This window comes from Ciconia boyciana, chromosome 6, assembly GCF_034638445.1.
Source record: "Ciconia boyciana chromosome 6, ASM3463844v1, whole genome shotgun sequence".
Lineage (NCBI taxonomy): Eukaryota > Metazoa > Chordata > Aves > Ciconiiformes > Ciconiidae > Ciconia > Ciconia boyciana.
Genome location: NC_132939.1, coordinates 42082981 through 42104434, shown reverse-complemented (window position 1 = coordinate 42104434; position 21454 = coordinate 42082981). Strand labels below are relative to the sequence as shown.

The 21454-nt window shown below is 40.5% G+C and overlaps 1 protein-coding gene across 6 annotated transcripts in view; it reads right to left on the bottom strand.

The window, feature by feature from the left end:
• Positions 1–20284, bottom strand: part of NPAS3 (neuronal PAS domain protein 3) — a 625969-nt gene extending 605685 nt beyond the window's left edge. For 4 of the 6 annotated variants that reach the window (XM_072865785.1, XM_072865787.1, XM_072865786.1 and 1 more), the window contains exon 1: positions 19702–20284. In XM_072865785.1, coding sequence (XP_072721886.1) covers positions 19702–19751 — 50 coding nt within the window. In that variant the 5' untranslated portion in view covers positions 19752–20284. Of the gene's footprint in view, positions 1–8378; positions 8462–19701 lie in introns of those variants that run through there. The other 2 variants (XM_072865790.1, XM_072865789.1) reach the window with 2 other exon arrangements.
• Between the last annotated feature and the right edge of the window lie 1170 nt (positions 20285–21454).

Genomic DNA, 21454 nt, shown 5'->3' with positions numbered 1-21454 from the left:
TAGTTTCCAATAGGAAGTGCAAAGATCAACAACTCCGAGCATGTCCGATGGTGATGAGAAGGATTATTATTATTATTATTATTATTATTATTAAATTAAGCCTACCTCCTCTGTCCAATGTTTCCAAGTTTATCCATGAAAGAAGGATAAAATCTGATCCTATAGAGGTCAATGGGAATATTGCCATTGACTTTACCATCACTAGTATTTCACTAAAGAAATCAATTAAAAATACCTGTTCAGATGAGGTATCTACATAGATGAAACTGCATTATCGTTTTAGTTCACTCTGTTGTGAAATAATTTCACAAATTAAATAAAACTAGTACTATATTGCGTGCTGCATACACCTGCACCATACACTTCTATTTACAAACAGGGAGCTGGGCCTGTAATGTCGCCTGTAAGAGAGTTCAGGTTTCTCCCTCCAATTTAAAAGTCATGAAAAGCATGAAATCACACCAATTTTCTTTTCTTTTTAAAGGTGCTTATTACAGCTTTTGATTATAGTATATTTTACCTTCCAAAGTGAAAAGTATCATCTATAAACCAGCAACTGCTGGACACCAATGAGTGTTGAAGGCCTGGTTCTCCTGTTTGCACTCTGTCCTGCTTCTGCTTCCTAGAGTAACTCCTGCTCAGCCACCCCCACCTTCTTCTGACCAACTGCTTTGATGGAGAAACAGGCAGTACTTTACAAATCCTGGTTTCCACTTTTTTACAAATGAATACTTCTGTGATAAAACATAGTAAGTCTGATCTTGCCTCCTGCCTTCACCTTAATAAGAGAGCTTAGAGTATCCAATATTTGGTCAGCAATCAGGTTCACCAAACCATTCAACTGACCTACAACCTTGTCCTTGTCCATGTCTGGGGTTCCTTAAGAACAGGGAGAGCAATAAGTAGACCCCCACACTGGTCACTTAATGTGCCCACCTTGTCACATAAAGAGACAGGCACACAGCCTCTGAGCTCTCACCTGAAGCGCATGTGCACTCTCACTGCATGGCCAGATATGCCTTTGTCATGATACATTGGATATATTTTGCTCATGAGGATCAAGAGGAGAAGCGAGGAGTGTCCACACCATATACAGCCCTGAATAATTCCACCCAGAGGCTAAAAAGCTTTCCAGACAAAATGCTACCCACACTAACATTCCTTTCTTCCTTTCTGCAGCTCAAAAGACCTTCCCTTTCTACCCTCAATCCAGCCATCAGGTTACAGGAATCAATCTTCAGTACCTCTGATCTGGTCCTTCTAGAAAAAGCTGTGCAGCTCTGGACAACTCTGTAATACTCCGTAATACTTTTACTTAGAAGAAGGTAACTCTTCACGTCAGGGATTCCATCTGGGATCCTCTGCTCCACAAATGAAGAAGTCCAGACCCTTAGTAAACACTGTCTCTTCTTCATGAAGACATTTCCTTATTCACCAAGGTCAGCTTGCCCTGAGAATTTCTTTCTTTCTTTTCAGCCCTCTGCCCTCCCACACACAAGCACAGTGCTTCAACTGTAAGGACAGAAACAAGCACCAGACAGGCAAGCGTTACAACATGTTTTCTGCTGAAAAGTGAAATCATATGACTGCAGAGTAAAACACCGCCTAATTATATGAGTAGTGGTCTTTCATGTTCTGCAGCCAGTGTAATCCTTTATGATCCACTTCAAGAACAAAATGCTCCCCTTATAAATAATATTTGAGACTCTGTGCTGCCCATTTAAGCAGTAAGCATTTCTTCAGCAGCTTGCTGCTCCCACAGCACAAGGATTTCTTTTCCTGTAATAATACTGTTTCCAGGTCAATAATAGGCATCAAGATGAGATGCAACACTGGTTGAAAAATCAGGCTTTGAAGTGCTGGATGTTCACAGGAGCTCTTTTTTAACGTCCAGAAGCAGTTGTTGAAAATTATTCATCCACTCCACTTTATTTTGTGCATTTCTACACTGCCAACGTGATGTAAAACATTCCTGCACCATGAAGGGAAATTTTAATATTTAATCTTATTTTTTCCATTCTTGAAGCATCGCATATCTCTTAGAGACACATCAGACATAGCTAACCCAAATGCCACTAGCCGCAACTTTCATGAGTTTTTAAAAGTTATTTGCAGTTTTCTCATGTACCCATTTCTTATGGAAGTAAAACTTTTCTTCCTACTGTTAATTGTCCATTTCCAGCATCTCCTTTATCAAGATCCAGTGTCAGTGGACCTCTGAGAAATTCTCACTTATGTCAAATTACCTATCGCCTGCAATATAGAACTGACTTCCTTGGTTTCTTCCAGAATAGCTAGGGATATACATGTAACAACTATAAAAAAATCCCAAGTGGCAGGAGACCTATTGATGCTCAAGGCACAGCTTATGAGCAATTAAAAAAAAAAAAAAAAAACAAAAACGCAGACACTAATTTCAGCCTGAACCATTGATGCTAATGAATGTCTGTAGCATGCTTCCATTTCTGATTAATCCTGTCCACAATGTTAACTATAAGAGGAACAAGCAGAATTCCACAGTTCCCAGAATAATTTTGCATCATTTTGGATATAAAACAAGACTCCTGGTTAGTAACATCCTGGGATTTTTCCCCCTAGAAAATAACTGATGCTCATTACCTATGGACTGTGCTACAGCCATAATCTTAGTATCTATTATGATCCCCAACATTTTAAAAGAATCTGATTCAATCTTTCTGTCCTAGATATTGACTCCCACTGTTTCATTGCAGGTGAATTTCTATCCCTTAAACTCAGTATACAATTCCTGAATCACAATATTCAGTACCAGATATAACAAACTTGATCACAGCTGAAGATTGACCATCTGCCATGGTGTATCCTTTAATCAGGGCTTGTTCAGCCACCCAAAATCACTGCTGTTACTGACCTGTCCTTAATATTTTTGTTGCAAAGTTCACATTCAGATTGACTGTATTCCACTAACATCCATAAAATTAGTGTTTCCTATTGGAAGGCTCTACAATTTTAGAGTTGGTCTGCTCGACAAGAAACCTCAGATCTCAGGACTGTGGTGGACCTTATCAGTGTGCAGCCTTGCAGCAAAGAAGGCCAACTGCATACTGAGCTAGACTAACTAGACTGTACGCAGCAGGTGCCCCGCTCTTTCCAACACTTGTGAGATTGCATCAGGAGTACCGAGTCCAGTTTGGGGCTCTCCAGTACAAGAAGTACAGGGACATACTGGAGCAAGCCACTGCACAAAGCCACCAAGATACATAGAGGACTGCACCACATAATGCACCAGGAGAGGCTGAGAGAACTGGGCTTGTTCAGCTGTGTCCTGGTTTTGGGGTTTCTGGGGCTAAACCACAACAAGACGTAAGAACAGCAGGTGAAAGAGACCTCTCATTTCTGTCTACAGCTACCTAGTGGAACATTACAAAGAAGATGGAGCCAGACCCTTTGCAGAGGTGTACAGTTGTAGGACAAGAGGCAAAGACACAAGCTGAAATGCAGCAAACTCCTATTAAATATTAGGAAAACCTTTTTTGTCATGAGGTAGTCAAACACTACAAGCTGGTCAGGGACATTGCGGAATTTCCATCCATGGAGATATTCAAAACCTAACTGGACACAGTCCTGGACAATCTGCTCTAGCTGACCCTGCTTCAGCAGGGGGGGTTGGACTAGATGATCTCCAGAGGTCGCTGCCAACCTCAGCTATTCTGTGATTCGAAGCAAGTCATAGCTGAAGCCCCTCATGACATCATATGGTAAACCCAGGCCCTGATCAAGACTGTGATACACATTCAAACCTGAAAATAAATCAGGCTGTTTCCTCCTCTTCCCAAATATGCTGTGGAACAAATCAAGCTTCCTTTCACTCTCCTTCCAAAACATTCCTTTAGGCTTCTGAGTTGTATTTAGCTCATTCAGAAGTGATATTAGTACACAGAAATATTAGTACAATGTTTTTCTAGAACACCAGTACCATTTTCCCTCTCAAGGTCCTAGGAAATGTGACCTCCTGGAACTCTCCATATCTCTCCTCCTGATTCAAGATCTGCTTATCAGATCTTCATTATACAATCAGGTATGGATATCAACCTTCCGATGAACAGCATTCCACAATCAATTTCTTTTTCCCCTCCCCTTCCTTAAACAAATCAACACGAGAGGAATTATTTCAAGCTAGAGGAACTTAAGAAATGCGAACTGTATACCTGCTGCTACCTCAATAAATCCGAAGCCTTTCTAATAGTGCCAAGTCTACACTGATATAACAGCAAAATGTGATTTCAAATACTTGTGTATATAATTAATTAAATTTACACACACTATAATCTATCTCTGCTAGTATGCAAACTTACATATTTATGAAAACAGTTACTATGAATCAGTTCTTTCTCCAAAAATAACATAAATACAGGAATTATACAGGGACTGATATTACATACCTTTGACAAAAGTTATCACTATATACTTTGACTATATGCCCTTTAAACTAATGTCCATATCACTACTAGTTGGTTTTGTTTACTGTTAGCACGTATAAAATAGATTGCATCCCAGTTTAAAAGTATGATACACATTGACGTTCACACGTGTTCATTGCAACGTTCAAGTCATCACCGCAATTAATTTTAGGCCATTGGGGTTTCACCAAGCAAAATAATATCCAAGCATTTAATTTTACTGAATTCAGCCTGTTTAATATGCACTTTGCTTGACGGTAAAAAAATCAAACTTCAAATACGAGTGTAAAATTAACTGCTATGTTACAGAAAACCCTTTCTAACAAATGAAAAATAAACAGCAATTAAAATTATGAACTCTTCAAAGCAGGGACTCTTCTTTTTTATTTTTTCAAGGCATCATATGGTATCACGCCTTGTCCATACATTCCCAATAAGGTCTTTCTTAGTCATATCAACATGAGACAAAAATACATTATGGAGCAGTGTAATTAAGCTGTGACACATCTCATATCCATTCATGAAATGTGCTGAAAATAACACTAGCCAGAACTACTTAGCTGAGGCCATTTTCTCCAACAGTTTTCCAAGAGAGAGAATCACCGAAGAGACTTGCTACAGCTTCCAGAAACATCCTACACAACAATGTAAGAACAGGCGTACTGGGTCAGACCAGTGTTTCCTGTATCCCACCTCCAACAATCCCCAAAAGCAGTTGCAAGGAACAACATAAAAACAGCGACAGCATTATGATATACACCCACAGACTCCAATCATTTTCAGTGCAGGCACTTCCTCAGATAGATCTGTATTTAGTAACATTCAGTGGATTTCTCAGCCATTAATTTGTCCCATCTCCTCTGAAATTCATAAAAGCTTTTCACACCCCAACCCACTTAAAAGACATCACTTCTTCTTACAGGCACTCAGTATCCCCGATCAACCAAGCACACAGAAAAACAGAGATTGGTAATACATGAAATATTTTTTTATTGACAAAAATATTCAGATTAGCAGCACTAACTGTAGTACTAACACATCTATGAGGTAACCAAGTGACAAAAGAAAAAAATCCTGTCCCTAGCCCCCAAAATCTTACAGTGCAAGTATCAGATAAGAGCCAGGAAACTATTTAGAAGCAATAAGGCAACAGCAGCTAGCATCACAAGACGTGATATCTTGTTAGAAGTAGCTTGATGGTGTCATGCTTTTGTAGGCATTTCAGGTAAGGAACACCTTGGGAAAAGAGACGAACTCAAAAGGTGAGGTTACAAAGGAGTACTAGTCCAAGCATAAGGTATCAAACAAATGCGTGTTTGCAAATATAGTAAATGGGTGACAGGGCTGGTCTTATAACTTGAAGGAAAACCTTGACAAAGAGAAACGGTAAAACACAGATGGGTGAAGAAGGTTTTGAACTTAGGGCAAGTTACTAATATTTCATGCACCAGAGAAGGAAGGCCAGTCGGCGTATAAAAAGACATGGTCAGAGTGACAGTCTGTCATGCTGAAAATTATTTCAGTAAGGGGATTCTGGACAGATATGACTGGAGAAAGAATAATCGATGGTAGTGAGGATGAGCATTTAACTGAAGAGTAGGCAGGAAAACACATACAGCAGGATATTAGGCAGGAAAAGCCCACGAGACTTAGATGTAGACCAAATGCAAAGAACTTAAGAACAAAACAGAACAGTTATACTAGGTCAGTAAAAAAAAATATAGCACAGAAAGAGTGTTCCTTTCCATGGTACCCCATGTCAGCATCCAGCAGTCAGCTGTGTAAAAACTTCCTGAAGTTGAGTTGCATCATCACGGCCACATTTAATAGCTCCTCAGAGACATAATAGAGTAATGCCTGATCCATTTTTGAACCTGTTCATATTTTGACCTCTAAAACACCCTTTGGCAAGGAATTCCACTATTCAATTGCATGTTATGTTGGGGGGAGAGGGGGAGCACAGAAGAAGCCCCCAAAACAACAAAAAAAAACCCCCAACTTCTGTTAAATGTTTTAAAACTGTTTCCTGAGAACTACACAGGATGTTTCCTTGTTCTCATAATATTAGTTAATGAATAATTGTTCCCTGATTGCCTTCTTGAGGCCTTGCATGGTGTTATAGCTGATTCTTCTCAGTCAACTCTTTTCCGAGATTAAGTATTTTACTTTATTTAACTTTTCCTCTGACAAAACTCCTTCCGTATATCTCATCAGCCTTCATGCCCTTCTCTCAAACCACATTACCTTTTTGAAATTATGATAACAAAAGTACACACAATACATAGACTGCACACACTGTGGATTTATAGACTGGCATAATTATATCAATGTTCATGTTTTCTGTTTGTTTTTCTATTTCTTTCCTAATAATACCAAATATTCTACTTGCCTTTTTAATTGCTAAGCTACGAAGGAGAAGTCTGTATAAGTGAGACTGCCAAATTACAGACCTGTCCTAACAGGCAGTATGACAGTGTTATCCCGAAAAGTAGATGGAGGGCTTGGAAAGAACTCTAGGAGATCTGTTTTGACTAAGGGAGTCTAAGCTAGGCAATAAAGGAGAAGCTGACAGAGAAGCAAGACTACATTTTCATTGAGGTAGAAATACCATGAGCCTATGAATCACCTGCAAAGAGATGATATTTGAATTGTGTTTCAACATAAGATTATGCAAAGATGAAGAGCAGAATGAGGAAAAAAAAGGGGGCGGCTGAGAGACAACACGTTGCAGAACTCCCACACAAAGCTGGATAGTGAATGAGAAAGATCCTCCAAAGGATGCACTGAAGAAGTGATCAAAGTATCCAAAGACAGCAGAAAGAGGACATTTGCCAAGAAGTCACAGGGCAAAAAGACCAGGGACATGGTCAACTGTTTTCACAGCTGATTGACGGTTGAGAGGATCAAAACTTAAGATTTAAAGTGCAATTCGCATAATGATTTAGAAGTCCATATCTTGCATGGAGAGACAGTCTCAGAAGCGACCCAATGGGATCACCCCACTTAGTAACATATGCCTCTGCTCTGCCTTTTAACATGCCCTTAGCACTACTGCCCATCACTGCAATACACTCTGCATTTGTGTTTGCTTCTGCTTTCACAGCATAGGGCTACAGCATGATGCTAAGAAGCTGATTTACCCATGTGATTGCAATGCCCAGGGCTTTTTGTATAGCAACTGAATTTGCCTTATACAGCCTTCTGAGCAGAAGTTAACACTGACTGAGGTAGTATGAAATCCAACTGGAACTGAGTATTACACAACTTTATGAAACACAGCTCCTGACTCTACCAGGAACTGGGCTACAAGCGGAAGGGTGGCCCCACTGCTACGGATCCGCATCTCCTTTTCCTCACCCATTCCCAGATCAGTTAACCAGGTTAGCCACCTTCTGCTAAGCTTTCTCTCACCATATAAAGAAATTACTGAAAAATGTAATTAATACAGTTTCCCATTCTGAATTCTCTTCAAAGAATCTGTCCATGAATTGGGACAGTCTAGATCAAAATTACTGTTTAAAAATTATTTTGAATCCTCCCATTCCTCTCTATTTTGCGTTTACATCTCCCATGAAAACTGTTTTGTAGATACGCTACAGATTGCACAACAGCCAAAATGAGTAAGAAACTCTATAAACTGATTTGTTTTCCGATTACACATGCACATACACATACTCACACATGCTTCTATATATCAATGACTTCTGAAAATACAAATGGAAATGACATAGTAATCTTCCAAACATTCTGCTTTCTTTTTCATTGTACACAGAAAAAAAAAGAAAAAAACCCGCATTCTTAACTAATATACTTCAGTTATTAAAATTTTCTGTCCCTTAGAAAATAGATAAATTAATTATAATTAGCTCCCACTTGGATAATTTTGTGTATAGCATTCATATCAGTGATCTGTTAAAAAAAGGCAAAATCAACACATACATTTTCTTAAATAAAGGACTTGCATAAAACAAAGTCAGGCACTCGGTTCCTCTTTCATTCCATATGATACACAGCTGCGTCAATCCCATCAGGAAACAGGCAACAGGAAATTCTTAACATTCTGAAGAGAAATCTAAAGACGTGTCTCATCACCCTTCCTCCTAAAAGTGCTTTTTGATTGTCTAAAAGACGTTTACACCAGTTCTAAAATTATTAATTACTTTACTTAGCTTTTAAGCAGCTATAGGCCTCATTAAGTAACTAACAAAGAGTCAAAAATATATTTTTTTGTAAGTTGCCTTCACTTTTTCATTTCCTCTGTCCCAAAATATAAATCGATAAGGAAAGCTTGACACCTATGGACAAAATCAAAGCCAAGTACCCTAGCTATTGGAAAACGTTCCTTCATAATGTGCTGCTCCTGTGTTATTTGTGTCTCTAACTATAGCTCTTGCATATATAATTCCATTATACTTTTATAAATCACCGTTTTGAAAAATGCTTTTGAACCATTAATATATTTTCCTGGTTAAAATTCTTTGAGATGTTCTTAACAAGAGTCTTAGATAATGAATTTGGGCAAACTCTGGAACAGTCTTTACAGTATTATCATTCTCATTAATTTTCAGAACTACCCACTGTGTTGAGATGATTGTCATGGGCCTAAGACTTCAATTTGGCTAAATATTTTTGCATATATTTCAACATATAAGTAACTAACAGATGTTTAAAATGTTAAGTTCACATTCTAGAAATAGTTAAATGTTTACTGTAATATCATAATTTGTTTTTGCACTCATATTTATTGTGCTGCTTCTATCTTTAAACACTCCGTTAGAGTCCTGGTTGGCTGTAGACGAAATGCTGTAAAACGACTTCACAAGAAAACAAAACATACTCGATTTAGTAAATACAGCTGTGCTTTTAAAGAAAAAAGAAAAAAAAACACTTAACGGTACCACAAATGAAAAACAAAGAAAATAAAAGAAAAGAAAACACTTAATGCTAGAAATGTTACTTTTACCTAAGGTCCAGATTTCCTGTAAACCATTTTAACTTGTTTGCATAATAAAAGCTTTTAAATTCATATTTTATATTCACTTTAGAAACCTAATACATTCTGCTGTCTTACATCATTACTAGAAGGCTATATTAGATTAAAAAAACCCTACTTTTAAAATGTTAATACACAGCATATAGAGTATCTTACTTTAGTCCAGATTATTCTTTTTTCTTTGCTATTTTTGTTATCTTTGAAGACTGCTTCTGTTTCCATTGTTTCATCCTTAACCATTCACATATCAGAGCAATAAGTATTTCATTACTGGTTTATCTGTCCAGAGGCTTGAGAAGCAGTAACAATTAACCCTCCCTTCACAGTGATTGATACAGGCTTTGCTTTCAATTTGTTCCACTACACAGATCATGAAATTCTGAATGCGATCATCCTTATTGACCTACACTTTCAAACACACGGCTACAATGAGATGAAAGTAATTATTAAAAGGAACACAGGACTACTCAATGCTGAAACAAAGTCTTGAAAAATCTTTTAGATGACCTTCTCATAAAACTAGCATTATTTGATGTGAAATAAAATGATGGATTTGCTTCATAATCTGGAAATATTAAATTTAAATCTGATCAAGGTATGATATCATTATATCATATAAGCCCAGCTCTAACGTCATATCAGTTCATATCTGACCCAATAAACAGTGACTTCAACCAGAGTGATCATAGTAGGATCAGGCCCTATATATTTTAAAAGTTCCTCCGTCAGCTTTATTCTACACCAGCTCTGTTTGAAATGTTGTGTTAAAAATGACAAGACTGTAATTCCTGTTCTACTATAGTCTGTTTCAAAAAGACACAGTGTTTCTTTTTAAGATCCTGGACTTCTTGAGGCACCTAATGTAAATAAGTACACAGGAAATTCAGACTGCTAAGGAAAAATGAGAAACTCAAGTCATATTTCCATCATCAGCTGAGATGAACCAAGACCTGTATACACCACTGCTGGAGACTTACTGCAGTGGAAAACAAATATTTTTCATAAACCCTTGAAAAATAATCCCACCAAAATCTTAATTTCTTCCAATTGATATATTTTTGAAAAATGCAGAAGGATTGGTAGGTGAACAGTAATGACAGAACTATTTAAAATATGGGTCGCAGTCAAAGAAAATCAGGATAGAAAACTGTGCAGAAGGATGTTCTTACAGGCCTGAGGCTCTAATCACAAAACAGAGTGATGGAGATGAACCAATACTGCATGGATTAGCAATGAATTATTTTGAACTATAATCATGTGCCAGCACAAAGGGGAGGTAAAAACTAGCCATTACTCACAAGCTGATCTGCAGATAAGAAGAAAAAAAAGTAAAAAGGGGAAAAAATTTATATGCTAAACTGAGTCGGGAGAATAATGAAAATCTAAAATGTTGTTACACTTCAAGTAACATTCTATTTAATGTCTTTTGTGTACTGTATAATATCGAGTATTTACACAATACAATCTGTAAGATGCTGGGCTAAAGCAGGGTTAAATCAGACAACTCTTCTGTAAATTAGTACTGGATAATAATATGTGCTGAAAAATATCCTAATAGAAGATACAGTTTTAAAATAACACACATGCGCTGTAATTTCTCCCACTATAAAATTGCAGGAAATGTATACATATATATATACACATGCATAGGTAGAGATAGGTAGAGATATATGCAAATGTGTATATGTACATGCACACTTATGTATACATATGCATATATAATGAGGGATTTAATTTCCATTAGTCCATCTGAAAGCAAAGCACCACCATCTTAAGATTCAATGTTAGTTTTCCCACTCGGGAAAAAAAAAATGTTAGAACTAATTTTGTGAGAAAAGAAAAATCAAAACTGCTATCCACAAAGATTCCTGAGATTCTTATGAACAGACTGTTTAAATGAAGAGCACTTTAATCAGTAGAGGAATCCTCACGTTTCTAATGTCTTGCTGTGCATTCTGCAGGTTATAGTAGCAGCTGGTAGAGGTCATATATCTTTTGTGAGCATCCCAAAAAGGCTCACTGCCAGACTGTTAAATTATGAATAAGCAATGAACAAAAAGAATGCAGATACGGTGGTGACAAGATAATCCAAGCAAATTTATCTATGACAAATTTCACAGGATTAACAAATTACATTTACACAGAACAATAAAAATGTGCAAAAAAAAGGATGAGCCTACTTTTCCCTCACAGCATTAGAGGAAAAAAAATCGCCATTCCAGTGCATGTATTTACATTTAACTTTATCTAAAGTAAGACATTCATAGCTTGCTGAAGACAATCAGCTAGCATTATTTCCTTTCAAGCAAATACATATACTGTGTCTATCTAACATACAACATATGCCTACACTTCGCAGTATACATGTATACAAGTCAGTGGAAAATCTTTTAAAGTTTTCCTCACAGTTATTAACAAGCAGAATAAACATAGAAGAATTCTAATTTTGCTTTTCAGGTGGAATAGTCTGCCATTCTCTGTCAGTTAAAAGACACTTTTTCCCTTAATCATTTTGGGTTTTGTTCCTATTTGAACTGAACAAGTATTGTAAAATATGATAATTGCCACAAGGACTTAAATGCTTCTTTGCAGTAGTATCACAAAACCATTAAGGAACAAGAACAAAAAAAAATCATCACTCCGAAAGGATTCCTAAATCCAGAGTCTAAATATTGGATGTTCCTAAAGATGCACATTCAGTATGTCAAATCATTTTTGGGGGAAGAATTGGGGATTTGCAGTGTTTGCTACATCCTGCAGTCTCCTGTTGTGGTCTTCAGAAGTGATACAAAAACAAAATTTGAAAAACTGCCCTCAAAAAACATGGAATAACAGTTTCCAAGTCGCAATTCTGTAGCGAAGCATTTTTCTTCCTGTTAGCAAAGGAATAAAAGGAAAGACGGCACCTCTTAATTTCGAAATTTGAGTGTAAGTAGAGTGACTGATAAAAGGAACAGCATATATGTTTGAAAGATCTGGAATCTGCTGTATCTTTTCTATCATGCTTCTCATCTGAAGTCTGTATTTCTGTCACCTCCATTTCTTTCTTTTTGTTTGTTAATCCAAAACAGTTGTTTAGTAAAAATAGATCTTGAATAAAAATGGGCCTTCTGAAATCATATATATCATTTACGGATCAAATATATGTTCTTGTTACAAAGCACTACCTACAAACAGGAAACCTCACTATTAAAGTGAACATCCAATTAATTAAGATACTTTAGTAAACTACTTGGATCCTTCAAACACTGCTACTTGAGTACTATTTATCTAGCTCATTCAGCCATTGAAAAAAATTACTGTACTTTTGATTTGCCACAAGAAATGCAAGTTTTGTTGCAAAACTGAACAGTAACTCAGCAAGAATGAATAAATAAATTAGCCCAAAGCGTTTGTTTCTCTGTTTATGTTCATCTTCTATTTGTTACTTACCAAGAGAAAACAGTTTTGTTTTTTTACAGTGCAGGTTTTTTTGAGAACCTCCTGTCCATACTGTTAGTAATTTATGCAAAGGTGAAGCAAACATGCCAATCCTACATCCAACTATAGTCAGACAAATAAAATCAGCTACTTTTTTTGCAGCTGTGAAGGTTGAAGGATAAGTACCACTGGCAGCTATTCTCTTTTTTAAGACTTTTTTTCCTTTTTTAATCCTGCTGCACTGTACAGATTCAGTCACTCAGTTCTATTGACCTCAACCTTGACCTGTGAAGACTGCCCACTTACATTTTTTTCCCACAAAGTAACAAATTCTGCCTCCCATCATCTCTAAGAAAAAACAGCTTTCTAACAAGCATTCTTTTAAACTTTGGTATGTTATACTTTTGCTAAATGAATTACAGCTTTGGCAGGACAATTCTGAGCCACCTAACTCATATAAGCCTAGGCTGTGAGTAAACGGATCGTAAATGTGAATTTGCACATGACTTTCAAACATGACGTGTAAGCAAGAGGAAAAAAAATCCCCCCCATCATAATATAATTGTATCAGTTCTGTGCCTAAATTCGAGCAAAACTATAACCCTTTAGGATTTAATCCAAAATGACTGTTCAAAGACTATTTATTACTCAATAAAATTCAGTCTAAAACAATGTAATGTGTAATGAAGCCTGTTCTAAATTCCTGTTGGAGACAAAATTCCCAGGCAAGTATTTTAAAAGGGGCTTATAGGATTTAGGTGCCCATATTTCACTGAAATGCAGTTATGTCTTGGATGCCTAAATCCAATAGGCTCTTCAGAAAATCCAAGCCCCAGGGACATTATTGTAGATTACATACATACATATTATTCAGGCTATATCCCGTAAGTTCACTATATACATATGTAAACCTAACATGCCTGCAGGTAATGGAACAGTACTTTTCCACTTAAATTATTTAACGTAAGTGTTGAACTTCTATTATATATCAAGCTAACAGCTAATTTTAAATTGCAATCAAGCCATTCTCTGAAAGCACTTTATTTCAGTGGAGGTTTTGCCTGTAAAAGAAATGTAAATCCCTCTAACGAAGGCAGGGTGATCTTTGAATACTCAGTCAAAACCGGGGCTGGAATTTTATTCCTAGTGCTAACATTGACATCTTCTGCCACTTCTGCTAGTTCTCAAAAATGTTTTGTGCATAACTATCTCATCAGTAAAACGTGTAGAACTGTGTTTACAGACCTTTCGAAGTACACTTAGCTATATAAAGAAACATATCTACAGAAACACTCAATATTAAAGTCTTCTTCAGACATTGTATGACATCAGTGAGAAGTTCCCTAGAACAGGCAAATGACAAGATATGACCAAAAAGTGAAAGTCCGAAATGCAACATATAAGAAAGGCTGGGAAAATAGCCTGTAACAAATCTTCAAAATTCTGCTTTTGGTAATCCGTTTCAAATTCTTGCTTACATATCACTTGTTCTTTAGTGTACCTGACTGTCACCTGCATGCAGAGTGCCGGGTAAGGGCTGGCATAACTCTCAGTATCTAGCTGCAGCAGGCTGAGATCAGAATCTCCTTGAGGACTGCTCCATTTTTAGTTGAGAATCTCAAGATTTTGGCATTTTATAATAATACACAGATGCAAAGTTCACTCCTCCTCCCACTAAGTACGTTAAAGTTTGTCATTGCGATCTCACTGAGAACAAATTCACATCTATTGAATTATATGGTAAAAATACTTTTATCCTTGCTTGTGAGTCTCTGTAGTATACTTTTAACTATATGCATAATTTCATTTGGGACTTTTTTAAAGATAAAGGTACAACTTCAACTCAATATTCTCCCCAAGACAGGGTCCAGTTCTGCCAAGTTACAGACACAAATACTATCCTACTCTTACCGTACCTTCTTTGTCCTGTGTAATATACTACTATAGCATACAAAATTAACGAATATTTTTACTGCTCAAAGTCGTGTTCAAATCAATGGCACAACAGTCCTATTCATTTGACTAGGACTTTGTGTGTTGCAAAACTACTGCTCGAGCTAGTCACAGAACAATGCTCTAGTCATATAAGACATGGCAGCAACCATTATATTCTTACTATGGCACATCTTCTTATGCAGCAAAATGCAATATTATTACAAATTATCCTTATTATGCAAAGTCCTATTAAACAAAAAGTCACGCACCTCATTCGCACTAACGGGACTTTGTATGTTAAAGATAACATGCAGTAGCCTTATAAATATTACATAGAAAGAAATTGCCTCTTCTGAAAAAATGCAATTATTATGACATGAATTTTCAAAACATTTCCTCTCATGGCTATAAATCTTTGGCAGCTTCTTTAAAAAAAAAAAAAAAGAAGCCAAACATTAAGCATAAACAAACAAACAAACAAACCAAAGAAACAAATGACTGGGGTGAAAATGCAAAGTCTTGGCTATGTACCTTAAAAATATCTTATGTTTAAAATATAAAAACAAATTTCCAGGCTGACATCCTGCAGAACAAGTTCACTTGATTCATTTTGAAACAACGTGACGAATGCTGAAATCTCATCTCACATGAAGTGCTTTTACACCTGCAAGAGCTACTAGTGACAATAATATAAAATGAATCTGATGGACTGACTGAATGTAAGGTTTATTCACATGAGATGAGATTTCAGGAAATGGTCTCATAAGATTAAATTATAAAAAACCAATTACTTAATTGATATCAAATGAAATTCTGTCATGTTTGTAAAACAGCTTCATCTTACTGACCTCAATGGGAGCAGAATCAATCCCAAAATGTTGATAAAATGGTAACAGTTAGTTTTCATGGTCAGTATCAGTTATTCAAAATTCTTATCTTAGAATACATTTTCCTATAAAGAGGGTATTGTTATAAAGATTGTTTTATGAAACAAACATTTATTTAAACATCGTACATTTTAGGAAGGACGCTGATGAAACTAATGCCTAGAATGTCAATTTTCAACAACTGTTTTACATCACTCTCGCAGTAAAATTCCCATCTGGGCTGGCAACTTGTGTGCCAAGTTTCAAACAAATGTGATTTGAAACTGCCAGTATATTAGACTCTGAAATTCAATTGAGACACTAGTAAAAGGAGGTGGATGTTGACAATATATCCTGATATTCTCTTAAAAATACCTATGGTTCTGGGTGCTGTATTAATCTGTTAACAAAACTCTCTAATTATTTATAACTTATTTATAATATAGCATTAGAATATAATGCCATTAAATTGGTACAAAACAAGCTAACTGGATATAACTTGTAAGAAAAAAACAGTTGTGCTGTAGAGAATGTAGAAACAGTGCTGCAGACAAAACCTTGTTATTCAGAATCCCATTAGTTACTGAAAATATGTAATATAACTTTTGTTGATCAATACTCTCATGTAAGCTCTAAATAATGTATGATTCCAGTGGAGAAAAATGCAGCAAATCAAATATGGTGGGAGAATGTTTCAAATTATGAAGAGTAGTATGACTGCTAATCCATAAATCAGAAATTGGAAAGATTGTTGTAATGTGGGAGGGCTCTATTTAATAAAGGTCATTATAACTCCTGGCTCTAGAGCTATAAGATCTAATATCCTCTCTGGTAGCTCTATGATATGCCCATGCATTACTGTTCTTGTTGACAGTCTGTTGCCTTGGAAATATTTCATTATTTCAGTTTTTCCATTTGTAGACCCTTGGCCTTGTGATATGAAGGCCACCCTATTTCATATTTTCGATTATCATTTAAGCAATCTTCTGGAGCTATTTATATAAAAGCAAGTGTTAGACAATGCATATCATCATTTATCACTGCTATGTTTAAGCTCATGCTCTAGAAAGAAATGCCAAAATAAAGGGTTTTTTTCTCTTTCACTTTAAACCAATAGCACTCTGATATTATGATATGCTTTACAAATCAATGCTGGCATATCATATGCATGACACTTCTGTCTATTAAATTTTCTTGGTTATATATCCACACAATTGAAAAACCCTAAACTGCTACTGTAACTGTAAAATTTGCTAACACTCATAGTTTAAAAGAAAATCAAACAAATGTAAGTGTGTAGCTTTTCAAACATTCTTTAAAAAACCTAAACAGGTGAAAAAAAGTTTCAAAACAATTCAACTGCTTGGTTGCATCAGAGACTACTACTTTTTACATTTGTTTTGTAATCACTAACCTCTTGCTTGAAAAAATATAACACAATCTACCTCAATATTGTGGAAATGAAGACTGAACAAAGAAGATACACAAAGTTCACCTACAGGATTCTTAATCTTGAGAACTAGTTACTGAAGTAGTAACTAAGAAGAGACTGCAAAACCCCTTAAGTAACTGATATGCGCCTGTATTTCAAATAGCTTGGCGCACACAGCTGAAAGGATGTGTACAAAGACAGCTTAAATAAACAGTTACATGCAAGACTTCAGGAGCACATTACATAACTTTTAATAAAACGTACATGAGTGCCTGTTTATTGAAGCACTGATCGATCTCCAAAACTTTTTTTTACAGAACAAACAGATTGCTGTTATTTCTGCTACAAAAAATGTCATCAACTTCTACATGTGATATTTATACCTAAACTGTTCAGAGCATTGTAAAGAGTGATAACAAAGTGAACCCTAAGGGCAAAAACAACTGCTTGGACACTAGGCCAAGTTTGTGGCTATTAGTGTTCTAGGAATTTAGACTACTTTTCCCCTGAAATGATTACTCCTCCCACTCCCTACAGGGAAAAACTACTCCGATCCAACCTTTAAAATGACAGCATCAGAGCTGAACAAGAAGATGCTATTAAAGGGCATTAAATTAAATACAGTATATCCTCCTACAACTTCAATCAGAATTTCAGACCAAGTGTTATTTAGTTCAGCTCTCAAGTGGAGCAGAATAACAAATCGAGCACTTTGATTTACCTTCTCCGAATGCCAAATGGAGACAGGTGATAAAGAAAGCACTCATGCACAGGCTATGAAGTTTCCCCTAGAAATTAATTCTATCTTCAAGATTCCTATCTCAGAGAAATTCCCAAAATGGCACACAAATATGCTTCTGCTGGAGAGATTACTGAAGCTATCCTGGCAAATACACTTAGCACTAATATAGTACCATTCTCAGAAAGACGACAGCAGAATTGTGTGTTGGGGGGGGGGACAGGACTTATTGATACAAATTGTTTTTCCAACAAAGAACTCTGCAGGAGAAAAGCCTGCTGCTGTAAGTGTTATTAACACAGTAGAAACGCCTTTGCAGCCACTGAAATGGAGATTTTTAAAAAATATTTATAGTTGAAGATGAAAATCTGGAAGTTAAGTCATTGACTTCTGAGGATGCACTGTTTTCCCATTACACGTATCTCCAAATTCTGCTACATATCAATATAGCCTTGTCAAAGTGCAACAGTTAATACTAATGCATCTAACACAGCCGCACTAACACTTCAGTGGTGAATATGAAATGTATGGTTTTCTGATACTGGGCAGTCTGCTTCCTGAGGAAAAATGGCATAGCTATTTAGATAAAATCTGTGGGGCTTGGAAGTTGTACTAGAAATGATGATCATACTAAAAAATATAAGTTTGAAATTAAGATTAAAATAAGCCTGATTCCCTAGACTTTATTTTTGTTTAAACATTTTCCAGACTTGTGCTGTGAAATATAAACCGAGTAACACATGATCCATCTACTTTTAAAAGCTGTCTAAATGTTAATTTCCATTTTTACAACTAACCAGGAACCTTCCTCACCCCCTACCCCAAGTTCACTTGTAACGCCGAAGGGGAGGGGAGGAAAAAAGCCCACCCCAAACCCTCTGCCTGCTCTCCCTCTGGGCATACATCTCGTCGCAGTGTAGCAATGGAGCTTTGAATACTTTTGTAAGAATCACAAAGTAACATCACATGAACTTGTACTCTTGTTTCCTACCAGTCACTTCTAGAAAGATTCACTTTACTAGAACAAATCCGCTACGGGCAATTCGTGTCACCAGCAGAGCAGATTAATAGGAAGCCCTCTCCCCCAACAAAAGTATATGGGGCAGGCGGCGGGCCGCGAAGCGAACGGGGGGTAGCGCGACCCCCCCCGCCTCCCGGCCCCCGCCTCCCTCCCCGGGCCCCGCGCACCGCCGCACCGCCTCCCCGCCGCCTGCGCACCGGCTCCGCTCTGCCCACCCCGGGGGGCGCCGGCACCCGCGGCCCGCCCGGCGGCGACGGGGCGGGGGGGCCGGGCCGGGCCGGGCCGGGCAGCCCCGCGGGCGCAGCTGGCGGCGCGGCCCCCCCGCTCCGGCCTAGCCGCACTTGAACCGCACCGGCGGGGCCGGCCCCTCCGCCCGGCGAGCCGGGCCTGGCGCGGCGCCCCGCCGCACCCGGGGCCGCCGAGCGGCGGGGGCCGCCCGGGGGGGCCTCCCGCCTCCGCGCACACACACACACACACACACACACACGCACGCACACACACGCACGCACACACACGCACACACACACACACGCCCGCTCGCCAACGCGCCCCGCCAAGCACCGGCTCCGGCAAGCCGCGGCGGTGCGGCTGCCGGAGCGGGGCTGCTGCTGCGCGGCTCGCCCTGTGTGTGTTTGTGTCTGTGTGTGTGCGCGCGTGTGTGTGTGTGTGTGCGTGCAGCTGGCGGTACGCACTAGGAGGAACTCCCGGTGCCCGGCTGTGCGAGCAGCGGGTGCCGGCGGCAGGTCCCCCCACCCCGGCATGGCAGCCAGCCCCGGCCCCCGGCGGCGGCGGCACGGCCCGGCCCGGCGCTGCTGCGGCTGCTGCTGCTGCAGGTTCAATAAAGAGAAAGTGTTACCGTTCTCGCCTGGAAGGATCCTGCTGAAAGCTTGGCTTGGTGGGCGCCATCTTCCTGGGATTTTTTTTTTTTTTCTCCTCTCTCCCTTACTTTTCCCCCTCCTGATGTTGGTGTGTGTTGTGTGTCTAGCAGCAGCAGCGGCGGCAGCAATGGCCCTGGTTAGCCAGACAGGCTAAGGAAAAGTACTGAGGCCAAAGCATCGCGGGCTCCCACTCCTCCGCGCAGTCCTGGTGCAGGTTGCTTGCTGGCTTGCTTGCTAGCGCTGCTGCTGCCGCTGCCGCCGTCCATAAGCCGAGGAGCGGAGGGAGCCGGGGCCCCGCCGGCCCCAGAGACATGCCCAGCGCAGGCAGCGGCGGCGGCCGGCGGCGGCGGCGGCGGGGAGAGCGAGCCGCGGCGCAGCCCCGGCGGGCAGCCCGGCCGCTGGCATCGCCCGGCAGGTGCGGCACACACACACACGCACACACACACACACACACACACACACTCTCTCGCACACGCACACCCCCGCGCCCGCGGGCCGGGCTACGCGGGGTGCCAGGCCATGGGGCCAGCGGGGCGGGGGCGGGGGAGGGAAGGAGGGGAGTCAGGGATCTCCGGGCTTGACCGCTGTGAAAGTATTTCTGGGCATTTTCCAGCTGCTTCCCCAGCTCCGCTCCCACTCTGCGTGCAGGGGACGCAGCCTCCGCTGCCGGCGCAACAACGCCACTCAGTTGCAGTTTCGCACACTTTCCTCCTCTGGAGTCTGGGCTCCATCCAGCCGGGAAGAGGGGCTGAGGGAGGCAGGGACTCTCTCTGCAACTCTGCGGGCGCAGCAGCGCGGCGGCGGGTGCGCTCTGCGCGCGGGCGGCGCGTCCCCCGTGGGCTCCCACGGCGGAGGACGCGCCGGGCGGGTGCGCGGGCAGGCGGGGGCGGCCGGCCGGGGCACGCGAGCGCCCTGCGGCCCGCAGGGCCGTGCGCGGGGGTGCCTGGCGCCCGCCCGCGGGGACGGCGTGGACCCGGGGGGACCCCGCGCACCCCCCGGCCCCTTCCGCGAACGTGCACGCACGTCCTGCGAGTACGGGCTAGGTACTGGCGGAATGCAGGGCGTCATGCTGGAAGCGTTAACCGGGAGTGATGACCCGTTTTGTTGGGAAAGGGTGTAGCACTTCACGCTGTTTTATTGGAGATTATGAAACTAATCATGAAATAAAGGAGCGGGGAAAAGAAACCGTTACCTTAATTGTTGCTTCCAGGACATCGGGAAAACCCGAGCGCTGAGAGCTTTTGAAGGAGAAATCACTCCTTCAAAAGCTAAAAGCTTTCCATCTCCAAGGTAACTTTGTGGCTGCTCTGCTGCTGCCTTGGAAGGACAGCTTCCTGGGCCTGATCCTGCTCCCAGGGAAAATCCAGCGGGCTTCCTTGGGGAAAGGAGCAAGCCCCGAAAGTCGGGGGGGATTTATTCACGAGAAACGTTTCCGCGACAACTCCAAAAGTTTGGGGGGGGTGGCGAGGGGGAGCGCGCGTGAGCCGCAGGGGAGAGGCGGTGGGGAAGAAGTTCGCAAAGCACCTGGAAGTTTGGCTGCGGGGCGTCGTCCGCGCACCGGGGGCCGGAGGGTTTCTTCCCGCAGGAGGCAACCGGGCCGGCGTAACTTTGCGCGGAGCGGCCCGGGCCGCCCGCCCAGCCCCGGGGAGGTGGGGGGGGGGGTGGGGGGAGCCGCCGCCCGCCCCGCGCTGCGCACGTGCGGCCTCCGCGCGGCCCTTGCGCACTTGCGCA